Source organism: Zophobas morio, unplaced genomic scaffold (assembly GCF_036711695.1).
Source record: "Zophobas morio isolate AGI-343-1 ecotype UQ-CSIRO unplaced genomic scaffold, CSIRO_AGI_Zmor_V1 ptg000030l, whole genome shotgun sequence".
Taxonomy (NCBI): domain Eukaryota; kingdom Metazoa; phylum Arthropoda; class Insecta; order Coleoptera; family Tenebrionidae; genus Zophobas; species Zophobas morio.
In genome coordinates, this window is record NW_026972135.1 from 11,587,486 (window position 1) to 11,614,655 (window position 27,170).

Here is a 27,170-nt window from a genome sequence, read left to right on the forward strand (position 1 = left end):
TTACAACTTGTATATAAGGATGAAACAAACCGACGACGTCTAGTCTTAATGTTGACGTCACAGCGCTAACATACCAGACACTTCCATCACCACAAAACTGTAAGTATACCTTTTATTTATTTATACAAAGAGTTTCTAATTTTTGTTTATTTTCAGATATTTTCAAACCATGGCTCTACAAAGATGTTCATCGCCAACCCGCACTGTCGAGAGACACACTTCCACACAGGAGGAGCTCGAGTCCACCTGCAGGGAATATAGGAATTTCGTCAAAAATTTCGAGAAGCCCGAGAATTTGACGAAAATAATGACGATCCGAGGAGTTGGAAGGGCGCACCTCCCAGGAATTATTTCTGGAAATTTGAGAGTCCGGCAGACACTAATGGGGAGACATCGACAACAGGAGTGACCTATTGTATCTTACATTTGTATTGGACTAGATATTTGATATAATCATTTTGTTTGTACATATATGTATATTGTTGTTTTGTTTAATAAATTTCATATTATTATGTTACAATTTTATATATTAAAAAATTAGTTGCAGACGTTTTGTTGTTATAACAAAAATATATGCACTTTCGGCTGACGTGTGTTGTGAGATTTTGTTAAATTCCTTCCCTATTGTTCCCACATTGGTTACGGGCCCAGGAGGAGAGTAAGTGTGAGTCTCGATAAAACTACGATTCTGGACAGTAGTAGTTTATTTCGAACAATATCGATGAACGTGAACGAAGTCCTCGAACCCGACAATTATGATACGTGGAAGATACAGATGAAAACGTCATTAATTAAGAATGACGCTTGGGACTACGTAAGCGGAAGTAATGTCAAACCAGAGTTGGTCCAGGACAACGCGGCTGAGGTTCATGGTCACCTATTTGCTGGGGTATTTAGTTCTAGTGATAATCACATATGTGATCAGTATTGTGATAATATTCGTTGTGAATTCTGTGATAAAAAGTGCTGCCCATCTTTACAATTGAAATCTAGCTGTGAATCTTCTTCTGTTCTACATCCTTTTAAAATAAATGAGTCTGATGTTGTTAAGGCCGTTAAAAGAATTAAGTCTAATAACATTGCAGGTCCTGACCGGGTTCCTGCATTTATTGTATCTGACTGTATTAGTTGTTTCGTAGTACCTCTTCTTCATATTTTTAATTTAATCATAAAAACATCTGTATATCCCAGTAGCTGGTTAATATCCAGAGTCTGTCCAGTTTTCAAAAATGGTGATAAGTTTGATATTAATAATTACAGACCTATAGCTATATTATCAAATTTTGCTAAATTGTTTGAAAGTATCTTGTCCAATGTCATATATGCACATGTAGTTAATCTTATTTCGAATGATCAACACGGCTTTATTAAGGGTAAATCAACATCAACTAATTTATTTGAATTTACTCAGTTGGTATCTCAAGCACTGGATAATAGGTTACAAGTTGATGTGATTTACACCGATTTAACTAAAGCTTTTGATAAGGTCCACCATTGTATTCTACTGAAAAAACTGCAGAGATTTGGTTTTTGTGCCAGCTTAGTTTCATTGTTAAAAGCCATGGTTATGAACAGATTCCAGTACGTGGAATATAATGGTTACAAATCGCGTGAATTTAGTTGTAATAGTGGAGTAGCGCAAGGGTCAAATCTAGGACCGCTTTTATTCATTATATTTTTTAACGACATTTCTGAATACATCAACTCCAAATTTTTTGTATACGCTGATGACTTGAAGCTCATTAAGTTTATAAACTCATCGTCTGACTGTTATGATTTGCAAGACAGCATTGACTCCTTTGTTAAATATTGCTCAATAAACTGTCTTGTCATTAATAAATCAAAATGTAAGATTATGTCGATAACCAGGAAAACAAACCTAATTAATTACAATTACAATATAAATGGTAATGTTTTGGAACGTTGTAATCAATTTAGGGATCTAGGTGTTATCATTGATACAAAATTATCATTTGTGCCGCACATTGAATATATTACAAATAGTGCTTTAAAATTGTTAGGTTTTATAATACGTAACAGTTCAGATTTTCGTAATATATTCTCCATAAGGTTATTGTTTAATAGCTTAGTTAGGACCAAACTTGAATATTGCAGTAGTATATGGAGTCCTGCACAACAAATGTATGTTACACTACTTGAAAACGTCTTACGCAAATATTGCAAATTTTTATTTTTTAAAATGTTCGGACAATATCCAGTTCTACATTGTAATCAAAATGTGCTTCTTAATTTAGTTAATGAAAGGTCTTTGGTGAGTAGAAGAAATGTGGCTAGTTTAGCGTTCATTCAAAAAATAGTTAACGGATCAATTAGGAGTGAATATTTACTTAATCAAATAAAAATAGTTGTCCCTAGGGCTGTAAGCAGATCGCCACTTACCTTCTTCTATAACATCCCAAACACTTTTCACCATTACAACTCGCCAATGTTAAATTCTTTCAAATTATGGAATTGTATTCAAAATAAAATTGACATTTTTCATGATGATTTGAGCAAACGTAAGGTTAAGGATCAATTACTTGACTACTATATGCAATGTTAATAGTATATTTTGTTTAGTTGTTATGAGGTTGGAAATTATGTTTATATTGTTATTATTATTATTATTATTAGTTTTAATTATTTTTTCTATTCATTTTTTTTGCCATTAGTTATCAATGTATGATTCTATCTCTATATGGACCTTGTGTCTGTTGGGAAAATAAAACCTATTATTATTATTATTATTATTATTATGAATAGACAAATCGAGACGAGAAGGCAAAGTCTGACCCGATTTCGTCGACAGGAGCAAGTCAGTTGAAAATGGTGAAGAATTGCGCAAAATCTCGTGAACTCTGGCAAAGGGTCGAAGATACGTTTCAGTCAAGAGGACCTGAAGAAGATGAACGAAAGTGGTGACATTCACGAACATTTGTGTGAGTTTTTTGATTCGGTCGATAAGTTAGCGAAGAAGGACGTAAACAGAAACTATGATTTATTCGCAATCATGTTATTGTACAGTGTGCCAGCAAGTTTTGAAAATTTTAGAGTGGTGATTGAAAGTCGTGATGTATTGCCAACGCCTGATAACTTACGAATGAAGATTACGGAAGAGTATGATGCAAGAAAGAATACGAAAACGTCGAATTCGAATCAGAGTGCTATGTACGTTCAGAAGAATAAGCAGAAAAACAAAAGGGAGAAAGGAAAAAGAAGATTTTCAACTTCAAGTGTTTCAAGTGTCATCAACAAGGATATAGACAGTCTCAATGTCCACTCGAAACGTGAACGACAACAGTTCTGCGAGTGTAGCTCTTTTTTCAACCGAGGTGAAGGTTGAAGTATGTCAGGACATCAGCCGGGTGACAGAAAGTGACTGGTGTCTTGACAGTGGGTGCACTTCTGACTTGTGTCGAGATATTTTTTTTTTATTTGAACATGTTCACGGATTTCGACAGCGGCCAGGGTGGTCAAGTAAAATTGGCTGGCGACGCATTCGCAGAAATTACAGGTAAAGGCACTGCCATAATTAAAACCAAAAGAAATGGCGACCTTTGCGATGTAAGCGTTTTCGAGCTTCGGCATAACTTATTGTCAGTTGCTAAAATCACGGACAAGGGATACAAAGTAGTATTCGACAAACTCCAGGCCGAGATTATCGACAAACAGGGTGTGAGGTTTATCTGTGGTAGAAAGAAAGACGGAGTCTAAGGATCGTCTTCAAATCTGGCACAGAAGAATGGGTCATGTGAATTTTCGAGACCTTGTCAATGCATCAAAGACCAGAGCTATTCATGGAGTAATTTTACAGGAGAAAACGGAAGATGTGAGCTGTGAAGTTTGTTTTAAGGGAAAGATGACCAGACCACCGTTCCTGAAAGAAACAGACCGAAACACGACTAAGTTGGAGCTCATACACATGTGGTCCGTTGAGAGTTTCTTCGAATGGCGGATCGCTATATTTCATCACCTTCATTGATGATTGTACTCGGTGGACCGAGTACGTTTGGTTTGATATAGACATTGCTAAGAAATCCGTTGAGAAGGTTGAGCCGCAACCTGAACCGAATTTTGAAAAGGTATTCGGGGGTCTTTCACAAGAATAAGGCGAAAACGATGTTAAAAAAGAAGAAACTACACCGGTTCGACGACCGGGACGTCCGAGAATCATCAGAAGAGGTCGTCAGGAACGACCACGTAAAGATTTCGCTAAGGAAGTCAGGATCCGATCATCCAGAGGGGATTGAAGTCATCGCTTCGGAAGTGAAATCCTTAATTAAAAACAATACTTGGTATTTGGCAGATAGGCCAGGGGGTCAGCGGATCATTGGAAGTAGATTTGTTCTACGGAACAAGTATAAACCAGACGGCACGATAGACAAGCGCAAGGTCCGCCTGTGGCTCAAGGATTTGGTATGAAATCTGAAATAGACTTTCACGAAACATTTGGCCCCGTGGCAAGATTGGTTGCAGTAGTTTTCTCTAAAGACATAAAGATTCGGCAACTGGATATAACTACAGCTTACCTGAATGGAATTATCAAAGAGAAGATCTTTATGGAGGCTCCGAAACATTTAGAAGAAATACTTGACCACATCTTGAGAACCGAAATGAAGGAAATGATAATAATCAGAGAAGAACCAAGAAAGATGATGGAGCAAATGCGTAAGGGCGACATGATTTGTTTACTGAACAAGGATCTTTACGGTCTGCCACAAACTGGCAGAGCTTGAAATGATCGATTGGATGACGAACTCCGAAGTCTTGGAGCGTTTCCATCTGATGCAGATGCTTGTGTATACGTCGTCCAGGCATCGAACGTCACAAGTTTTATGGTCATTTACGTTGATGATATATTGATTATGTCGAGCAGTGAAGTCCAAACCGAATAATTGAGGAGTTGTCCTTGTATTTGGGGGATCTTGTGTACTGTCTAGGCATTGAATTTGATAGAACCGGCAATTATCTAGCTATTAGCTAGAGGGGATACATAGACGATTTACTTGATAAATTTGAAATAAGTCATTGCAATCCGGTCTCTACACCGTTAAAGTTGGGGATTAATTTGACGAAAGGCGGAGAAGAACACATTTGCCTGAAGAATATCCCGTATCAAGAACTTGTCGGCGAACTGATGTATTTATCTATGGGAACTAGACCACATATAACACATGCGGTACGCTACCTCAGTCTATTTTTGCAGTTGTTTTAGAGAGTATCATTAGAAGGCAGAGAAAAGGGACTAGAGATCTGAATCTAGTGTACTCACGAGGCAGTGCAAGCGAACCTCCGGTGATGTATACTGATGCTCACTGGGGCAGTTGTCTGGGTGATAGGAAGTCTTATACGGGATATGTTATCCTAACAGGGGGTATAGCAGTGAGCTGGGGATTAAGGAAACAGCGGTCTGTGGTTCTTTCATCGACAGAAGCTGAGTATATGACGCTAACTGATGCTGCAAAAGAAGAAATTACTGAAGAGTCTCAGTGTTAACCTCGAGAAGATAATTTTGAAGAATTATGACATTGGCGCTGAAAAGTTATCGGGAAACCCAGTTTTTCACGCTCGTTCGAAGCACATAGATATACGATATCATTTTATTCGAGATTGTGTGAAAAAGAAGCAGATCGTGATTGAGCTACTGAGGAGATGACAGCGGACATTCTAACCAAAGGACTTTCCAAGGCTAAGCAGGAAAGTGTATACAAGGTCTTCGGATGAGACGCGATGGAGTAAAATGTTTGCTTATAAAAGAAGGTCTCAGCTGGTAAGTCTGCTGCGAACAATGGTGCCGCGAATAGGAACCAGAAGCGCATGGTGGATTATAAGAGAGTGCAGGAACTTTATGCCAAGGATCGCAAGAGATTGGCTGACAAAATAGCTTCCGGCGAGCCTCTCGATGTACCTAAAATCTACCCGGAGATGTCTACCATAATGGAGATCCATGGCAAAGTTTTCCGCTCCGAGTCTCCTCCCGACGACCATCCTTTCCATACATCTTTAGACAGCAGTGAAACAGAATTTTCCCCAGTTTCAGCTGAGGAGGTTTCTGCGGCCAAGAAGGGATGGCCACGATCCGCTCTTGGTCGGGATGGGGTGACGGTGCCTGCTGTTTCCAAGTGCAGCAACAACATCCTGGCTGCTCTTTTTAATCTTATTTTAATCAGCAGGTATCAACCGGTGGAGTGGCGTGCCATGCGAACGGTGCTGATCCCAAAACCTGGTAAGAACAGGAAAGACGCCTCTAATTGGAGACCGATTACTATTGGGTCGTCTATTCAGCGGCTGTTTCACCGCATTCTCGCAAACCGATTGTCATCTTTGGTCCGGCTCAATAGTAATCAGCGAGGTTTCGTGAAGACGGACGGAACTCTTGCCAACACTCTCATTCTCGACTCCTTGATTAATGGTAGGACGCAGGCTAGAAAGGGAACTTCTATGATATCTATGGATATTCGAAAGGCCTTTGACTCCGTTTCCCATCATTCCATAATCAGAGGCCTTCGAAGATTCCAGATATCACCTTATCTTATTAATTACATTCAGGCAACATTCACCTCGTCATCTACCATTTTTTGTGTTGGCCAAAAGGAGTCGGAATCGGTCCCGATTAACAGAGGCGTACGCCAGGGGGATCCTATGAGTCCTCTTCTATTCAGCATTATGTTGGATGAGTTGGTTGGGAAGCTGTCCGACATATCTGAGGGTTGTTCAATGGGCGATGGGGTCAACTGCTCCGTAATAGCTTTCGCCGACGATCTTGTTCTCCTCGCCGAAACCGAGAGGAGTCTTCAACGCTCCATCAACATTTCCACCGAATTTTTTACCCGCAGGGGTATGGCCGTCAACCCTACGAAATGTTACGCCCTAATCAAACACAATATTAATGGCGCAGTAGTGCCACTCACCAATTCCTCTATTAACATTCAGGGTCGAGAGGTCACTCACGTTTCGGATGTCAACCCAATTCGTTATTTGGGACACCAGTTTGGAAGCCAGGGACAGATGAAACCTTGTTTGTCCAACTACCCTATATGGCTCCAAAGGTTAGTCGCCCTCCCGCTGAAACCGGATCAAAAATTCTCTCTGCTCAAGACCTACCTGCTTCCCAGGATAATGCACTCCTTGATGGGCACCAAGGTCACCAAGGAAGTCCTGGGAACCCTGGATAAGATGAACAGACAGTACACTAAGAAAATTTTACATTTACATCTACATACCTCTAACGAGCTAATCCATGCTCCCATTAGGGAAGGCGGGTTAGGCGTATGTCAACTAACTGTTTCTGTTCCTCAGATTCTTCTTAGCAGACTGTCCAGGCTGCAGAGTAGAGAGGCTGTTGCTCCGGTGGTTGGGGCCATGTTAACGTCGCGGCGGGTTTCCGACTTCAGGGCGCGGTTACAAAAAATGGTGTCCCAATTCCCTGCTGGAGGACATAGGGAACTTATTGAGAAGGGCGTATTTTCAAGGGGTCTTACCTGTACCAATCAGGACTCCGCTTCCAGATCCTGGATAGGTACGAGACCTGCTAAATAGAGCGCCGGCGATTGGGTGCGAGCCGTCCATCTTCGCACTACCAATTTACCGACAGTTGGCATACCATCCAATCCGGTTGAGCTTTAGGCTTGTCGCGGAGGGTGCGGTGCGAAAGAGACCGTGTGTCACATCTTACAAAAATGTCCGGTGGCACATGATGAGCGGATCCAACGGCACGACGCGGTTGTGAAGAAAATCGCTGCCCACTGCATTCGGGAAGGCTGGCGTGTTGTGGAAGAGCGGCGAGTGAGGCACGACGACGGGAGGCTATACAAACCGGACTTCGTCATTTTTAAGACCGAGGCCCGAGCGGTAGTCGCGGACGCCCAGGTGTCTTGGGAGACGGGATCTTCGATGCAGGAAGTATGGAACAAGAAGAAAGCCGTTTACGGAAACATTAAGTTCTTGGCAGCAGCGCGGAAGAAATGGCCCAATACACATTTTACGTTCCTACCTGTCATCTTGGGAGCGAGGGGTATCTGGCCTTCTTGCAATTCCCCGACTGAGACTGAGCTTAACATCAAACCACCACTTAAGCGCAGCTGCGTGGCATCAACGTTGACGTGGGGCTGCTCTGAGCACAAGACCTTCATGCGAAGAATTTGGAAACTTCCCGCCTCTCACAAGTGTACCTCACATACTTTTAGGTTGTCAACATAGTAGGCATTGCAGACGTTTTGTTGTTATAACAAAAAAAAATATACACTTTCGACCCACAATGTTGTTAATTTGTTTAATAATGTGCTCGGTTTGAAAATAGGCTTTCAATATGGTCGCTGCCAGAACAAAGAATTTACCTGATGTCAAATTATGCCTTGATCCAAGTGACTGGTTACTTAAAACAATTAGCTTTGAGAGTTTATATGGTGGACTGTCCCCAGCTTAACCCAAACAAAACACATGATAAATAAACACAAAATGCATCAGGCGTTGCGAGAAAAGCTTCTCGGCGATGTAATTTTCCACGTTGCGAGAAAATGTCTCGGTGATGTAATGATGATATGATGATAACAATTTCCTAAGGGGAAAAATTTTTAATTCCCTTATACCTCAGTCCACAATATTATGAATTCTACCGTACTTTCATGGTCTTTTCCCAAAGTGGGCAACGTTGGATTGATTTAACTGTCGTAAATGAGGAATTAAGAAGTGTTATGATGTAATACTTAAATACAAACATCCAGAAACGTTATTATTAATTATTTTGTAAATAAAGGATGGGTCCTGGGTAAGTGAATCTCATGAAATTCCCTAGCAAGTACTGTATCTAAACAATGTCAGGACCGTTAAATTGTGTTAGAGCTAGTTAACGATTAAAATCTCAACATAAACTGTGATTTTACAAACAAAACAAATTTACATCACGTGTTAGCGTCGGTTGAAAATTCGCATATTTCCGCTTGGAAAAAACCACAAGAATTAGCTATGCGTTTTGGGGAAACTGCGGCGTCGTCGTTACGATTAATTTTCATTAAAGAAGGCTTTCTCCCTTTTATTAACTACCAAACCAACTAAACTTAATCTAGCTAACTCACCATGTGGTTGCACACACAACAAACAAACCAAAAGTGACGCCTCTCGTCCCTCTAGCCACCAAATCAACTTCTACCAACCCTCTCAACAGAAAATTTCGTAGGAAATCTACCGACTATCCAAAAAGACCTAAACGTGCACATGGTCGCCTATGTTTAACGATTTTCTTGATTGATTTTTTTTTTCAAATTCAAATTATTCAAATGCAATTTCGCTCCGCTGTTAATTTTTACTTCAGTACGAAAATTCAATTCAAATTCGGTCACCACAGCATGCAACTTCGTCGAAAGAAAAGAAAGTTAGTTTTTCGACGATTTTTAAAAATTATCAAAAGAGATACTATTATTTATTTCGACTTCCAGAATTTAGCCAATCTGTGGAAGCTGTAGCACCCTCACTTTATTCACTCCACCCCGTCACTCTAGAATACGGTGGGGAGAAAGTAAGGGTGACGGGGGGGGGGGGCGAATAGAGTGGGGGTGCTAGAACTTGTATATAAGGATGAAACAAGCCCACGTCGTTTAGTCTTAATGTTATCGTCACAGCGCTAACATACCAGACACTTCCATCACCACAAAACTGTAAGTATACCTTTTATTTATTTATACAACGAGTTGCTAATTGTTTTTTTTTTCAGATATTTCCAAGCCATGGCTCTACAAAGATGTTCATCGCCAACCCGCACTGTGGAGACTTTCCCACAGGAGGAACTCGAGTCCACCTGCAGGGAATATAGAAATTTCGTCAAAAATTTCGAGAAACCCGAGGATTTGACGAAAATAATGACAATTAGAGGTGTTGGAAGGACGCACCTACCAGGAATTATTTCTGGAAATTTGAGGGTCAGGCAGACACTAATGAGGAGACATCTACAACAGGAGTGACCTGTTGTATGTTACATTTGTATTAGACTAGATATTTGATATATTCATTTTGTTTGTACATATATGTATATTGTTGTTTTGTTTAATAAATTTTATATTATTATGTTACAACTTTATAAATTAAAAAATTAATTGCAAACGTTTTGTTGTTATAACAAAAAAATATACACTTTCGACTGACGTGTGCTATGAGATTTTGGCCAATTCCTTCACTATTGTTCCCACATAGGTTACGGGCCCAGGAGGCGTGTGAGTGTGAGTCTCGATAAAACTAGGATTCTGGACAGTAGTAAGTAGTTTATTTCGAACAACATCAGTGAATGTGAACGGTACGAAGTCCTCGGCCCCGACAAATTACTATAGGTGGAAGATACAGATGAAAACGCTGACAATGACGCTTGGGACCACGTAAGCGGAAGTAATGTCAAACCGGCGTTGGTCCAGGACAACACGGCTGAGGTTCAAGAATAGACAAATCGAGACGAGAAGGCAAAGTCTGACATGACTTTGTCGATTGGAGCAAGTCAGTTGAAAATTTTGAAGAATTGTGCAACATCTCGTGAACTGTGGCAGAAATTCGAAGATACGTTTCAGTCAAGAGAATCTGCACGGAAGGCTACGTTATTGAAGAATCTTACTTTGAAGAAGATGAACGAAGGTGGCGACATTCATGAACATTTGTGTGAGTCTTTTGATTCGGTCGATAAGTTAGCGAAGATGGACGTAAACATAAACTATAATTTATTCGCAATCATGTTACTGTACAGTCTGCCAGCAAGTTTTGAAAATTTGAAAGTGGCGATTGCAAGTCGTGATATATTGCTAACGCCTGACAACTTACGAACGAAGATCACGGAAGAGTATGATGCAAGGAAGAATACGAAAACGTCGAATTCGAATCAGGGTGCTATACAGGGTTATCATAAATGATTGTAGTCGAAGTAGGCGCTGACGCAATTGTTTTGATGTGCCGCTTCTTACTTTCAAAAAATTATTAATTATAGTCCACTAAAGTTATGGGGAATTGTTGTTTTGCTTTGCTGTCAGAAGAATGTCATACTGGTCATATGTCATAATACTTTCCCGCGCACGTCTTGTTTACTTGTGTTGTTGTTCCAGTCTTCTGTGTTATAAATTAAATTGAATTAAACCAGTTTTTATCAAAACTACAACGATTGAAAACCGATTAAGGTAACTAGAAATGAATTAATGTGTATTCATATTTCAAATAAATCTGTTTTAGGTTAAGATGGGGTACACTCTTGAACAAAATACGTTTATTGTTGTCTTACTATCGAAATGGGACGTTAAATGCGGACGGGGAATGGGTGTATTCTGTTCAAGCTTGCAAGGATGAGTATTTGGCAAAATTTCCAGAATTAAACATTGAAGAACAGTCTTTAATGACACACATAAAAAGAATCGTTGACCAATTCAACAGCACTGGAAATGTTTCTAAAGGCAAGTCACCAGGAAGGCCTCCAGTTAGTGAAGTGATCGTCGAAGATTTGAGGGAATGAATGGAGCAAAGCCCAAAAAAATCTTTAAGTAAACTGTCTTTGCAATCTGGTGTCCCATACACCACTTGTCAGAAAGTTTTAAAAAGAACATTACATATGCATCCCTATAAAGTATTGTCAGTCCATGAACTTAAGCCAGCTCATTATCCTCGTCGTGTTGCATACTGTGAATGGTTTCAAAACAACATGAACAACAACAGAATTTTGGATTTGTCATTTTTTTCCGATGAAGCATGGCTTCATCTAAATGGCTACGTTAATTCACAAAATTATAGAGTTTGAAGTGCTGAAAATCCTTTTGTTTTTGAAAAGAAGAATTCCTTGAGTACCCAGAGCAGTGATTATACTGTACCAAAAAAATTTTGTGATGCCTCAAATTGTAGACGAGCAAGCAAATGTGAAAGATTGTTGTTCATCTAACTTGTTTTCCAGACTTCATTGGCGCCTTGGACTGCATATGCACATATAAAAATTAAATTACCAGGTATATGAATTTTTGATAACGTAGAACACAAATATGAAATAGTAAAAGTTATAGGTGGAGAAGATCCAGAAATTTTTAGAAATCAGGAAGATTATCTCTTGATTAATGTACAAGCCATATGTGATGAAATGATTAAATTTCAAATATTGTGGCACAATGATCAGTAGCTACAAATGATACTATTTTTAATCATTGTTCAGTTTAAGATCTGTTTGAAAATACACAACTGCAAAGTTGTGTGCTCTTGGATAGAATATTTTAAGAGAATGTTATTATATTATTATATTTCTAAGTAACAAGTTATCCCTTAAAAAAATACTTGTTGACACTACTGATATATCCCGTTACTCCAGCACAACAGCTCTATTATCAGTGACACATTGGAAGCCGCAATAGAATTGAGTGCACATTTGGGATTCTGAAACGACAGTTTCCTGTGTTAACAGTTGTGATTGTCGCTGTGGTTTTACACAACATTTTAAAACAGATTGTGATATTTGACAGTAAAAATTTATTGGTAATAAATTTTTTTTTTTTTTGTTTTCATTTATAGTGAAAAACATATTAAAATTTATTTATAAACTAACAATATCTTATGTTATTGTTAACATTACATTAAAAATGAGCATCATTATTTGAAAATGGACTCTTTAATGTTTTAATTTGAAGTAAGTACATTTAATTCAATGTCTGGCTTTAAAACCCTTTTCCTAAAATTAAATTCTTCAATTTCTCGTTCCTTCTTTTGTAGTCAACAACTCCTGCCCGAAATATTGGTTTTTTAATTTTGCCACTTCATAACCCTGCCACTGCTGTGAAATTATGTTCCCATGAACAGTCTCCATAACCTTTGCTCATCTTCCACTAAACCAATTTTTAGTGTGAAGTTTGAAGTTACTGATCCATCAGCTTTCTAAAATTATTTGGAATGTAACACGCCAGTGGTCCTTAAAATAAACAGTAAATTTTCTATAGATAACAATGAAATGTATAGGTACTTACTTCTTTTGAGGTTGTTGGTAAATCATGACCACAGAACACTGACTACCACCCTGTTCAATTATGCTTTTCTGTTGAACATTGGAACTAAGACTGTGATGTCATCTTGTACCTAAACACTAAACACACAGGATTTCCTCTGCACCATCTTAGCTATTTGTTGGTTTAATGCTTTCATTTTCCTCCCCACTATGTGAAATGTACGTCTCCAGTCTCCACAAGTGTTTTGATTTGTGATGTCCGTAACTTAACCAAAACAAGGATCCATTGTTTCAAATACTGGACGTGGTCCTTTGCCAATCTTTCTTCTTTCGGCCTCTTCGTCTGCGGCTGTTTTCCGGTCTTCATTTTTCTTGTTCTCATACCACTTTTTTTTAGAATTTTTGTCGCACCAGTAAATGACATCGTCCTTTTTATTTTCTATGCTAGCTTTGGATTCATATTCATAAACTTAATCCATAATTAAAACCTCCTCCGGTGTACAATTGGTTATTTGGCATTTTGTTGTTCCATACTTTTTTATAAACTGCACGAACACAGGAGACACGGGGGCACGGACACAAATGAATTTACGTAACACTTCTAAGTGTTAAGTGAAAGCGGTGCAGTTAGGCCTAAACACTTAAAGAATGTTTAATTTATTTTTGAAAATAACCTCAAACAGAGCATGACATTTAATTAATAGTTCGAATTAGTTCGAACCGTATTATGAAGCGGCAACAGCAAAAAATTCATTTGTTTTCAAAGCCAAGTTGACTACAATCATTTATGATGACCCTGTATAGTCGACGAGGCATGGAAGCAACTAACTGCCTCATAGATCCCATGCCTTGACAATTTTTTCTTGTAATTCTAGTGGATTTCTAGGTCAAAAATCATTTTGATAAATATATTTTTGCACATCTCCCTAAACATTTTCAATTACGTTTAAATCTGGGCTCCTAGAGGGTCAAGGCAAAACATTGACTCCCTGGGCCTCCAAATACCGACTTACCAGTCGAATATTATGAACTGGACAGTTATCCTGCAATGGATTTAACAATTATTACAAAAAAAATTAAAGGAAGAATAGCACAAACTTGTTGAAATATAAAGTTTCGTACTCCAATATTGTTTATATTTATTGCAATAGCGTTCATCATACCTCGTTCCTGGGGGTCTATAGACACGACGACGCCCATTACTATACAGGGTGTCTCAGAAATAAGTACATTAATTTTAACCAGTAACAGAACTCGTGAAACGGAACAACTTTTTTATCTAGCATTTTTTCGAAAACTCAAGTCGAATTTCGAATTTTCCCACCCATATATTCACGAGCCGTCTATGTTCACCTTAAATAATAACTCAAATAATAACAACACTACAACAATGAAGAAGGTACCCTAGCAACCGTTTTGACACTGTCAATCATTTTTATGTCAATGTTTTTATTAAACGTTGTCTCTTTAAAGTTTGTTTGGCATAGATTTCTAATTTATAGACGAAATGTGTTGAAATGGCTTTGTTTTCAAATCTGGAATGCACCGATATCGTTTTAACGTACGGTGAATCTCGGGGAAACGGCACTCGCGCCCAACGAATTTTTTCAGAAAACCTCCCAAATCGTCGTCTGCCAAATGTGCGCAGTTTTAAGAACGTTACAGCATTTTCGAGAGTACGGATCTTGTAAACCTGCACCTCAGGATCGGGGTAAGTTACGCAGTAATAGAATTGCTAATATTGAAGAGGCTGTTTTGAAGAGTGTCGAAGCTCGACCGGGCACTAGTACGTATCACTCTCTAGTGTGATGTATCGGAGAGTAGTATTTGGAAGATACTCAGAGAACAAATGTACCCCTTTCAGGACCAGAAAGTTCAGTTATTGAAACTAACAGACTTACCACGTAGGCAAAACTTTTGTAAGTGGGTTAATAGAAAAATAAACGAACAAGCAAATTTTGTATCTCTTATACCATCAACTGATGAGGTCGGTTACACGAGGGAAGGTGTTCAACACTCACATTTGGGCCGATGAAATTCCGTACGCCATTAGGGAGCAGTATTTTCAATTTCTCTCTAAATGTTTGTCACATTGACACGATTAGGAAAATACGTATCCTAGTAACTGTTTTTGACCATACATTATTAATTATAATAACTATTAGTGTCCATGGGTGACTAAGGATCCATGGGCGGGTAACCTTAATTGGGATATAACTTTAACAATTTTTAACTTGATAATTAAAAAGTTCTTGACAAAACTCTACTAAAAAAAGTTGTTGAGTTCAATGAGCTCTATAACTGATTAAAATTAATGTACTTATTTCTGAGACACCCTGTATGATTTGAAAGTTTTTTCGTCGGAAAATTTCACATTATTCCAGATATCTGCAGGTTCATTGACAAATTCCTGAGCAAATAATACCCTACTTGCCTTATTTTGCTCAGTTAAAAATATTTTTTTTTGTACACGCTCCCAAAAATGGTTATTTTAGGGATTTTAAAGTGTCCGTACAATGAGTCTTTTCCGTACTTGTACGAAAAAGTTGCCATGGCAACTTTTGGGACTGAATAGTAAAAACTATAAAAACAATAATTAAAAAACCACATTTATTCTAATGGAGTAGATACAACAATGCAATATTTATTTCTCAAAATGAAAATGGAATGAACAGTTTTGAGCTCCCTGAAAACGGTTGTGTCCAAACGAAATACCTGAGGAGCTTGAAGGTATCAGGCTGATGTCTCTTGATGTCGTGGAAGTAGCTTCAGTAGTAACTAATAGTGTGTTAGTCGATGGTTCGTTTTGCTTTTCTCCCAATAACTGTCTGCATATCTTCTTCTTCCTTTCAACAGATTCTTCTATATATGATTCTGCGACAGAAGACGACCTAAAGTTTGTTACTATTTAGAAGAAAACAATAATTATATTGCAAAAAAATTACTTCCATCCTCCTAGCCGTTTCAGGGAGATTAAATCAACATCACTATCAGCCGTCAGAGATGCAGAACTTCGTCGGAAGCAATGCCCTGTATATTCCTTGGGATTGGGCAGGTTAAGAAATTCAGCAACAACCGAGGGCATTTTCGCAAAAGAATGAATTCCTATACGTTGGACAGTGCATTTTCCATTACGATAACAAATGAAAAAATAATCGTGTTGAACTGTCTCGGGCCGTAATCGTAAAAACTTCTGGTATAATTCCAGGCCATTGACAGCTTTGCCTTTAGTTATTACTGGAAAGACTCTCTTAATGTTGCTCTTAGTATCAGGAATTGTTATAATTAGACATTCTTCGTCTTTTTGGGCAATATCTTGAATTTTTAGTGAATGTAGCTCCTCACGCCTACATGCACCACACACACCAAAAAGAAGGGCAACCTACAAAATGAAAAATAAATCTATCTGATACATAGAATATTTTTTAAGCTTACCTTTATTAATAAATATTTCATATCGTCTGCATTTGTCAAAAATGTGTCAATTTCTTGACGTGTCAAAACTTTTGACTTCGTGGGCTCGTATCCTACTGAATTTCTCTTTAAAAACGCAATGACTCTGGAAAACTTGTCTATTTCAATAATTTCTTTGACAGACAAAACAGCTTTAATCATTGAATATTTTGACCAGAGGGTAGATGGTTTTACTTCTTGTGACTGTAACAAAATACGGAAATTATCACGATAATTTATAATGTAAGGCTTATAAATATTGAACATAAAGGCGGCACTTACCTTGTCATGAAGATAATTTAACATTACATCTTCATCTTCATCTACTACTACAATTTTTTTTTCTTCTTTCCATCGTAGGAATATTTGATATACCTTTTCGTACATTTGCCGAGACTTCGCTGGAAGTAAATCCAGTACGATTTCTTTTGCTTTTTCCGTAATATGTACGGGATTCTGCATTTTGTGCAAAAAAATGTCAGGTTTTTTCGTGTTTACAAAACACTGTAGTTACTATAGTGGCAGCCCACTAGCTCACTTTTCAATAAATATTTGCTTCGTTTGTCAAAATTAGTCGTTTTTATCAATGGTTTTTAAGGTGTTTTGGGAGCTTGAACAAAAAAATATTGTTTGTAACACGTACCTAAAACGTTTTTTATGATTCATTTGCTATTCCGGACTCGCCTTCGGCTCGTCCGGAAACAGCAAAATTCGTCCCAAAAAACTATGTTTTAGGTACTTGCAACAAAAATGACTATATTGGCAGCAGCCCGATTTCTTAATTAAGTTTCGTGGACTCTCTTCCAGGCTGTTTTCAGTGACGCAGGGAAATTGGTTTGCTGCCTTGCGTTAACCACTGTTTCGAAAGGATATTCTCGAATAAAATTTGCCAATTGAATGTTTTCGTCTGCAGTCGTTTTTTTTTGGACGACTCGACCCCGCTCTTCTGATAATTCTACCATATTCATTAATTTTTTTTTGCCAGTAGGACAGTATTCCTGCTGATATGCAGCTCAGTTGCTATTGCTCAAATTGGGACCCCATCCCTTAAAAGTTGCGCAATAGTTTGCTCTTGAAATTCATTCAAACTTGGCATTTTTGAACTGGCACTTGACATTAATCAAAGTGATTTGTTTTTAATTTCATTTTCAATTACATTTTAAAGAGCTGTTTACAATGCAAACATATTTAGTGTCCCAGTTTTGTATTTCCACCGATGGTACGTTCAGAAGAATAAGTAGAAAAACAAAAGGGAAAAAACCATTGTATTGAAGAAAACAAAAAGAAGATTTTCAACTTCAAGTGTTTCAAGTGTCATTAACAAGGACATATATAGTCTCAATGTCCTCTCGAAAAGTGAACGACAACAGTTCTGCGAGTGTAGCTCTTTTTTCAAGGATTTGGTATGAAACCTGAAATAGACTTTAATGAAACGTTTGCTCCCGTGGCAAGATTAGCTTCTACACGTGCTGCGGTTCCAGTAGCTTTCTCTAAAGACATGAAGATTCGGCAACTTGATATAACTACAGCTTACCTGAATGGAATTATCAAAGACAAGATCTTTATGGAGGTTCCGAAACATTTAGAAGAAATATGTACTTTACCACATCGTGAGAACCGAAAAGAAGGAAATGATAATCAGAGAAGAAGCAAGAAAGAGCAAATGCGTAAGGGCGACATGGTTTGTTTACTGAACAAGGGTCTTTACGGTCTGCCACAAGCTGGTAGAGCTTGGAACGATCGGTTGGATAACGAACTCCGAAGTCTTGGCGCGGTTCCATCCGATGCAGATTCTTGTGTATACGTCGTCCAGGCATCGAACGTCACAAGTTTTATAGTCATTTATGTTGACGATATATTGATTATGTCGGGCAGTGAAGTCCAAATCGAATAATTGAGGAGTTGTCTTTGTATTTTGGGGGATCTTGAGTACTGTGTAGGTATTGAATTTAATAGAACGGGCAATTATCTAGCTAAATATTAGCTAGAGGGGATACATAGACGATTTACTTGAGAAATTTGAAATGAGTCATTGCAATCTGGTCTCTACACCGTTAGAGTTGGGGATTAATTTGACGAAAGACGGAGGAGAAGATGTTTGCCCGGAGAATATCCCATATCAGGAACTCATCGGCGGACTGATGTATTTATGTATGGCAACTAGACCACATATAACACATGCGGTAAGCTACCTCAGTCAATTTAACAGTTGTTTTAGAGAGTCTCATTGGAAGACAGAGAAAAGGGACTGGAGATCTGAATCTAGTGTACTCACGAGGCAGCCCTAGCGAACCTCCGATAATGTATGCTGATGCTGACTGTGGCAGTTGTCTGGTTGATAAGAAGTCTTATACGGGATATGTTTTTCTATTCGGGGGTACAGCAGTAAGTTGAGGATTAAGGAAACAGCGGTCTGTGGCTCTTTCATCGACAGAGGCTGAGTATATGACGCTAACTGATGCTGTAAAAGAAGAAATTAGTGAAGAGTCTCGGTGTTAACCTCGAGACGATAATTTTGAAGAATGATGACATTGGCGCTGAAAAGTTATCGGGAAACCCAGTTTTTCACGGTCGTTCAAAATACATAATAAATAAACACAAAATGCATCAGGCGTTGCGAGAAAAGCTTCTCGGCGATGTAATTTTCCACGTTGCGAAAAAATGTCTCGGTGATGTAATGATGATATGATGATAATAATTGCCTAAGAGGAAACATTTTTATTCCCCTCGTACCTCAGTCCACGATATTATGAATTCTACCGTACTTTCACGGTCTTTTCCCAGAGTGGGACAACGTTGGATTGATTTAACTGTCGTAAATGAACTATTAGCAATCTTGTGTGAGGAATTAAGAAGTGTTATGATGTAACACTTAAGTATAGGCATCCAGAAACGTTATTCATTATTTTGTAAACAAAGGGTGGATCCTGAGTAAGTGAATCTCATGAAATTCTCTAGTAAGTACTGTATCTTAACAATTTCAGGACCGTTAAATTGTGTTAGAACTAGTTAACGATTAAAATTCTAACACGAACTGTGATTTTACAAACAATAAAACAAATTTACACCACGTGTTAGGGTCGGTCGAAAATTCGCATTTTTCCGCTTGGCAAAAACCACAAGAGTTAGCTATGCGTTTTGGGGAAACTGCTGCGTCGTCGTTACGATTAATTTTCATTAAAGAAGGCTTTCTCCCTTTATTAACTACCAAACCAGCTAAACTTAACCTATCTAACTCACCATGTAGTTGCACACACAAGAAACAAACCAAAAGTGACGCCTCTCGTCCCTCTAGCCACCAAATCAACTGCTAGCAACCCTCTCAACAGAAAATTCCCTAGGAAATCTACCAACTATCGAAAAAGACCTAAACGTGCACATGGTCGCCTATGTTTAATGATTTTCTTGATTGATTTTGTTTTTCAAATTCAAATTATTCAAATGCAATTTCACGCCGCTGTTAATTTTTTTTCAGTACGAAATTTCAATTCAAATCGGTCACCACAGTATGCAACTTCGTCGAAAGTTAAATTTTTTAAAACAATGAAATTTTATATTTTTTCGAGGATTTTTAAAAATTATCAAAAGAGATAGTATTATTTATTTTGACTTCCAGAATTTAGACAATCTGTGGAAGATGTGGCAACTCAACCTTAATCACCCCACCCCGTGAGTCTAGAATATGGTGGCGAGAAAGTGAAAGTAACGGGGTGGGGTGAATAGGGTGGGGGTGCTACAACTTGTATATAAGGATGAAACAAACCCACGACGTTTAGTCTTAATGTTGACGTCACAGCGCTAGCATACCAGACACTTACATCACCATAAAACTGTAAGTATACCTTTTGTTTATTTATACAAAGAGTTTCTAATTTTTGTTTTTTTTTCAGATATTTCCAAACCATGGCTCTACAAAGATGTTCATCGCCAACCTGCACTGTGGAGACTTTCCGACAGGAGGAACACGAGTCCACCTGCAGGGAATATAGAAATTTCGTCAAAAATTTCGAGAAGCCCGAGGATTTGACGAAAATAATGAAAATCAGAGGAGTTGGACGGACGCACCTCCCAGGAATTATTTCTGGAAATTTGAGGGTCAGGCAGACACCAATGGGGAGACATCGACAACAGGAGTGACCTATTGTATCTTACATTTGTATTAGACTAGATATTTGATATAATCATTTTGTTTGTACATATATGTATATTGTTGTTTTGTTTAATAAATTTTATATTATTATGTTACAATTTTATATATTAAAAAATTAGTTGCAGACGTTTTGTTGTTATAACAAAAAAATATACATTTTCGACTAACGTGTGTTATGAGATTTTGTTCAATTCCTTCCCTATTGTTCCCATATTGGTTACGGGCCCAGGAGTGTGAGTCTCGATAAAACTGCGATTCTGGACAGTAGTACAATATCGATGAACGTGAACGGCACGAAGTCCTCGAACCCGACAATTATGATACGTGGAAGATACAGATGAAAACACCATTAATTAAGAATGACGCTTGGGATTACGTAAGCGGAAGGAATGTCAAACCAGAGTTGGTATAGGACAACGCGGCTGAGGTTCAAGAATAGACAAATCGAGACGAGAAGGCAAAGTCTGAGCTGATTTTGTCGATTGGAGCAAGTCAGTTGAAAATGGTGAAGAATTGTGCAACATCTCGTGAACTCTGGCAGAAGCTCGAAGATATGTTTCAGTCAAGAGGACTTGCACGGTAGGCTATGTTATTAAAGAATCTTACTTTGAAGAAGATGAACGAAGGTGGCGACATTCATGAACATTTGTGTGAGTCTTTTGATTCGGTCGATAAGTTAGCGAAGATGGACGTAAACATAAACTATAATTTATTCGCAATCATGTTACTGTACAGTGTGCCAGGAAGTTTTGAAAATTTTAGAGTGGCGATTGAAAGTCGTGATGTATTGCCAACGCCTGATAACTTACGAATGAAGATTACGGAAGAGTATGATGCAAGAAAGAATACGAAAACGTCGAATTCGAATCAGAGTGCTATGTACGTTCAGAAGAATAAGCAGAAAAACAAAAGGGAGAAAGGAAAAAGAAGATTTTCAACTTCAAGTGTTTCAAGTGGCATCAACAAGGATATAGACAGTCTCAATGTCCACTCGAAACGTGAACGACAACAGTTCTGCGAGTGTAGCTCTTTTTTCAACCGAGGTGAAGGTTGAAGTATGTCAGGACATCAGCCGGGTGACAGAAAGTGACTGGTGTCTTGACAGTGGGTGCACTTCTGGCTTGTGTCGAGATATTTTTTTTTTATTTGAACATGTTCACGGATTTCGACAGTGGCCAGGGTGGTCAAGTAAAATTAGCTGGCGACGCATTCGCAGAAATTACAGGTAAAGGCACTGCCATAATTAAAACCAAAAGAAATGGCGACCTTTGCGATGTAAGCGTTTTCGATCTTCGGCATAACTTATTGTCAGTTGCTAAAATCACGGACAAGGGATACAAAGTAGTATTCGACAAACTTCAGGCCGAGATTATCGAGAAACAGAAGGTGAGGTTTATCTGTGGTAGAAAGAAGGACGGAGTCTAGGGATCGTCTTCAAATCTGGCACAGAAGAATGGGTCATGTGAATTTTGGAGACCTTGTCGATGCATCAAAGAACGGAGTTATTCATGGTGCAGTTTTACCGGAGAAATCACAAGATGTGAACTGTGCAGTTTGTTTTAAGGGGAAGATGATCAGACCGAGTGAATGCGGAATTTGACGAGTTTTTAAAGCCAGAAGGCATCAAACATAGATTCACGGCTCCTTATACACCACAACAGAACGGGGTGGCGGAAAGGATAAATAGAACATTGATAGAAATGCCTCGTTGTCTCTTAATTCAACCCGGTCTGTCATCGTCGTTCTGGGCGGAAGCTGTGTCGACGACATGTCATACCAGAAATCGATGTCCAGCAAACAAGATCGGTGGAAAGACTCCATGTTTGGGATGGCAGATTACCAACTGTGGTCTACTTCCGAGAGATTGGATGTAGGGCATTTGTTTTGAATAAGGCACCAACTAAGGGGAAGCTGGACAGACAACAGATCAAGAGAAAGAATTTTTGTGGGGTATGTCGATGGCTGCCGGATTCCAGAAAAATCGAAATAAAGAGAGACGTGAAATTCATGGAGAGCGACCAGAAGTTTTTTATCGAGAAGAATATCAAACGCAATTGGTTTGATGTAGACATTGCTAAGAAATCCGTTGAGGAGGTTGAGCCGCAACCTGAACCGAGTTTTGAAAAGGTATTCAAGAGTCTTTCATCAGGATTACGCCGACCGGGACGTCTGAGAATCATCAGAAACAGATCGTCCGGGACGACCACGTAAAGATTTCGCTAAGAAAGTCTGGATGCAATCATCCAGAGGGGATTGAAGCTATCGCTTCGGAAGTGACAATACTTCGTATTTGGTGGACAGGCCAGGGGGTCAGCGGATAATTGCAAGTAGATTTGTTCTACGGATCAAGTATAAGCCAGACGGCACGATAGACAAGCGTAAGACCCACGTGGTGGCTGAAGAAGTTGGTATGAAACCTGAAATATATTTTCACGAAACGTTTGTTACCGTGGCAAGATTGGCTTCTATACTCGATATAACTACAGCTTACTTAAATGGAATTATAAAGATAAGATCTTTATGGAGGTTCCGAAACATTTAGAAGAAATACTTGAGCACATCGGGAGAACCGAAAAGAAGGAAACAACAATCAGAGAAGAAGCAAGAAAGATGATGGAGCGAATGCGTAAAGGCGACATGGTTTGTTTACTGAACAAGGGTCTTTACGGTCTGCCACAAGCTGGCAAAGCTTGGAACGATCGATTGGATGACGAACTCCGAAATCTTGGAGCGGTTCCATCCGATGCAGATCGTTGTGTATACGTCGTCCAGGCATCGAACGTCACAAGTTTTATAGTCATTTATGTTGACGATATATTGATTATGTCGGGCAGTGAAGTCGAAATCGGACGATTGAAGAGTTGTCTTTGTGAAAATTTTGAAGTCAAAGATTTGGGGGATCTTGACTACTGTCTAGGTATTGAATTTGACAGAACGGGTAATTATCTAGCTATTAGCCACAGGGGATACATAGACGATTTACTTGAGAAATTTGAAATGAGTCATTGCAATCCGGTCTCTACATGCGGTAAATTACCTCAGTCAATTTAGCAGTTGTTTTAAAGAGTCTCATTGGAAGGCAGCGAAAAGGGTCATACATTATCTTGAAGGGACTAGAGATCTGAATATAGTGCACTCACGCGGCAGCGCAAGCGTACCTCTGGTAATGTATACTGATGCTGACTGGGGCAGTTGTCTTGTTGATAAGAAGTCTTATAACTTATAACAAACACAAAAAAAAACATAGCAGACAATCTGGAGGTTCAAAATGGCGTCGGACGAATGAGTTGTAAAAAAAACGCTTCAAAAATATGTTTCCCAGAAATGTGACCAATCCTATGGCGCTGTGCATATTATGTTCTAAACCGAAGGAATAAAATGCACGTCCCACATGATCCACAATGTTAATTTGTTCAATAATGTGCTCGGTTTGAAAATACGCTTTCAACATGGCCGCTGCCGGAACAAAGAATTTACGTGATGTCAAATTATGCCACACTTTATCAACGATTCAAACAAAAAATTTACATTATGTTAAATTATGCCACACTTTATCAACGATTCAAACAAAGAATTTACAATATGTTAAATTATGCCTTGATCTAAGTGACTGGTTACTTAAAACAATTAGCTTCGAGGGTTTATATCGTGGACTGTCCCCAGCTTAACCCAAAGAAAACACATGACAAATAAATACAAAATGCATCAGGCGTTGCGAGAAAAGCTTCTCGGCGATGTAATTTTCCACGTTGCCAGAAAATGTCTCGGTGATGTACCTAATGATGATATGATGAAAATAATTGCTTAAGGGGAAAATTTTTAATCCCCTCGTACCTCAGTCCACGATATTATGAATTCTACCCCGTACTTTTACGGTCTTTTCCCATAGTGGGGCAACGTGGGATTGATTTAACTGTCGTAAATGAACTATTAGCAATCTTGTGTGAGGAATTAAGAAGTGTTACGATGTAACACTTAAGTATAAGCATCCAGAAACGTTATTTATTATTTTGTAAACAAAGAATGGGTCGTGAGTGAGTGAATCTCATGAAACTCCCTAGCAAGTACTGTATCTAAACAATCTCAGAACCGTTAAATTGTGTTAGAACTAGTTAACCATTAAAATCCTAACATGAACTGCGATTTTACAAACAATAAAACAAATTTACACCACGTGTTAGCGTCGGTCGAGAATTCGTATATTTCCGCTTGGAAAAAAACACAAGAATCAGCTACGCGTGTTGGGGAAACTGCGGCGTCGTCGTCGTTAAGATTAATTTTCTTTAAACAAAGGCTTCTCATTTTTATTAACCACCAAACCAACTCAACTTAATCTAGATAACTCACTACGTAGTTGCACACACAACAAGTAAACCAAAAGTGACGCTTCTCGCCCCGCTGGCCACCAAATCAATTTCTACCAACCCTCTCGACAGAAAATCCCTAAGGAGGGCTACCGAACACCCAAAAAGAACTAAACGTGCACATGATTGCCTATGGTTAACGATTTTCTTGATTGATTTTTTTTCAAATTCAAATTATTCAAATGCAATTTCGCGCCGCTGTTAATTTTTTTTCAGCACGAAATTCCAATTCAAATTCGGTCACCACAGTATCCAACTTCGTCGAAAGTTAAATTTTTCAAAACAATGAAATTTTGTATCTTTTTTGAGGATTTTTAAAAATTATGAAAAGAGATACTATTATTAAATTCGACTTCCAGAATTTGGTCAATCTGTGGTAGCACCCCCACCTTATTCACTCCACCTCGTCACTCTAGAATACGGTGGGGAGAAACTAAGGGTGACGGGGTGGGGTAAATAGGGTGGGGGTGCTACAACTTGTATATAAGGATGAAACAAACCCACGACGTTTAGTCTTAATGTTGACGTCACAGCGCTAACATACCAGACACTTCTATCACCACAAAACTGTAAGTATACCTAATATTTATTTATACAAAGAGTCTCTAATTTTTGTTTTTTTTTCAGATATTTCCAAACCATGGCTCTACAAAGATGTTCATCGCCAACCCGCACTGTGGAGACTTTCCCACAAGAGGAACTCGAGTCCACCTGCAGGGAATATAGAAATTTCGTCAAAAATTTCGAGAAACCCGAAGATTTGACGAAAATAATGACAATCAGAGGAGTTGGACGGGCGCACCTCCCAGGAATTATTTCTGGAAATTTGAGGCGCAGACAGACACTAATGGGGAGACATCGACCACAGGAGTGACCTGTTGTATTTGTTTTAGACTAGAGATTTGATATATTCAACTTGTTTGTACATATATATTGTTGTTTTGTTTTATAAATTTTATATTACTTATTATAACTTTATGAATTAAATTTTTTAACTACCGTTATGTGTCATTTTCCTTAATTCTTGTACCCAATGACGATAATATAAGAAAATGATAAGTCGGGACAGGATGGGTTAGCTTATATCAGGTTACTATTTACTTACTCAGCCATATCTTAATTTACAAATTATACCAACAAAACAAAGTATATTTTATCGTGATTGCTTCTGATTATTTGCATAACATGTTACAAGTTCTTCGTCTGCTCGAAAAAATTCTTTCAACTCACCAAACTGTTCCACGGTTCTTTGATTTAATTCATCACAACTGGGTAAATTGCCACCATACTCCGCAGGAAGATAAGCAGCAGGAATACAGTCTCTGTGAAATTCTTCCATGGTCATTTTGGGTGAATGTGGAATAATCTAAAAATTACAGTAATTACAACCATCGGAATTTCTTCTCCAGGATGAATAAGACTGTACCTGTGATAACAATTCCGCATTCATGAAAACCTTAGCAATCGCAAGAGCTTTATCAAAGATATAATTAGCATTCAGAATATGAATCTTATGGATCCTAAGTGGCATTGCTTCTTGCATGAAGTCTATGAATTTTTTCACAGCCATAATTTTGAGACAGGTCAAGTGCATAAATGTTGACTACAGTATGATTAAAAAATTTCTTTTGTAGTTTTATTACACTACTTACTCCTTTCATGTCTATCACAACGATCAATTGATTCGGAGGATTGTATCTTTGGCTTACATCCAATAACATTAGTGACAGTTTCATTGAAGCCACTAAATCAAAATTTTTGTAGTTCGTGTCGGTTAGTTTGAAGAAGTGGATGACAGTGTTGTCTGACATCCGTTTAGGAATACTGCAACATACTCTAGGAAAATGGTTAAAAACAAAGTGTAATTTATGTGTAATTGTACTTACATAACATTCATTGCCTTCTTTAGAACTTCACTATCTACATTCCTTTCTGTAAAAAATTCCGGAGCGTCACCTTTAATTTTAAAATGTTGTTTTATAGTGGCTTGAGTAGAGGCCACATCATTCTGACACGATAACAGAAAGAGAGCTATAAGTTCGTCATGGAGTTGGGGTATAGACGTTGTTTGCAGCCATATTTTGATTTCTTCAACATCATTCTGGGAAACTCTGCCTTCTTTTATGAGTGTTTTGGCCTCAAATTTATAACAAAGTGACATTTAGATTACGAAGAATGCCGACTGCATAAAATATTTTTTACACTAGAATTACTTATCCGGCAATGGTAACTAGCTTGATAACAATGGACACCATTATGCGAA

The 27,170-nt window shown here is 38.4% G+C and overlaps 1 protein-coding gene across 3 annotated transcripts; it reads right to left on the bottom strand.

Annotated features, from left to right (window-relative positions):
- Nucleotides 1–170: 170 nt before the first annotated feature.
- LOC135138386 (retinaldehyde-binding protein 1-like) lies at nt 171–27,161 on the bottom strand. 3 transcript variants are annotated; one of them, XM_064068355.1, is made up of 5 exons: nt 26,794–27,161; nt 26,560–26,743; nt 26,334–26,510; nt 26,138–26,273; nt 171–246 (listed from the first exon to the last, which is right to left on the bottom strand). In XM_064068355.1, the coding sequence occupies exons 1-5, from the start codon at nt 27,066–27,068 to the stop codon at nt 188–190; spliced, it is 831 nt and encodes a 276-aa protein (XP_063924425.1). In that variant the 5' UTR covers nt 27,069–27,161; the 3' UTR covers nt 171–187. The 3 variants fall into 3 exon arrangements, with proteins under 3 accessions (XP_063924425.1, XP_063924426.1, XP_063924424.1); XM_064068356.1 differs by lacking the exon at nt 171–246 and adding an exon at nt 25,550–25,618; XM_064068354.1 differs by lacking the exon at nt 171–246 and having other exon boundaries at nt 26,004–26,273; nt 26,794–27,160.
- Between the last annotated feature and the right edge of the window lie 9 nt (nt 27,162–27,170).

Excerpts from the sequence above, each read along its gene's own strand:
- LOC135138386 (XM_064068354.1), bottom strand. The coding sequence starts at position 27,068 with ATGTCACTTTGTTATAAATTTGAGGCCAAAACACTCATAAAAGAAGGC. Across the intron at positions 26,744-26,793 it reads AAGAAGGCAATGAATGTTAT|AGTATGTTGCAGTATTCCTA; the intron begins GTAAGTACAATT and ends CCATTTTCCTAG. Across the intron at positions 26,511-26,559 it reads TTGTGATAGACATGAAAGGA|TCAACATTTATGCACTTGAC; the intron begins GTAAGTAGTGTA and ends ATCATACTGTAG.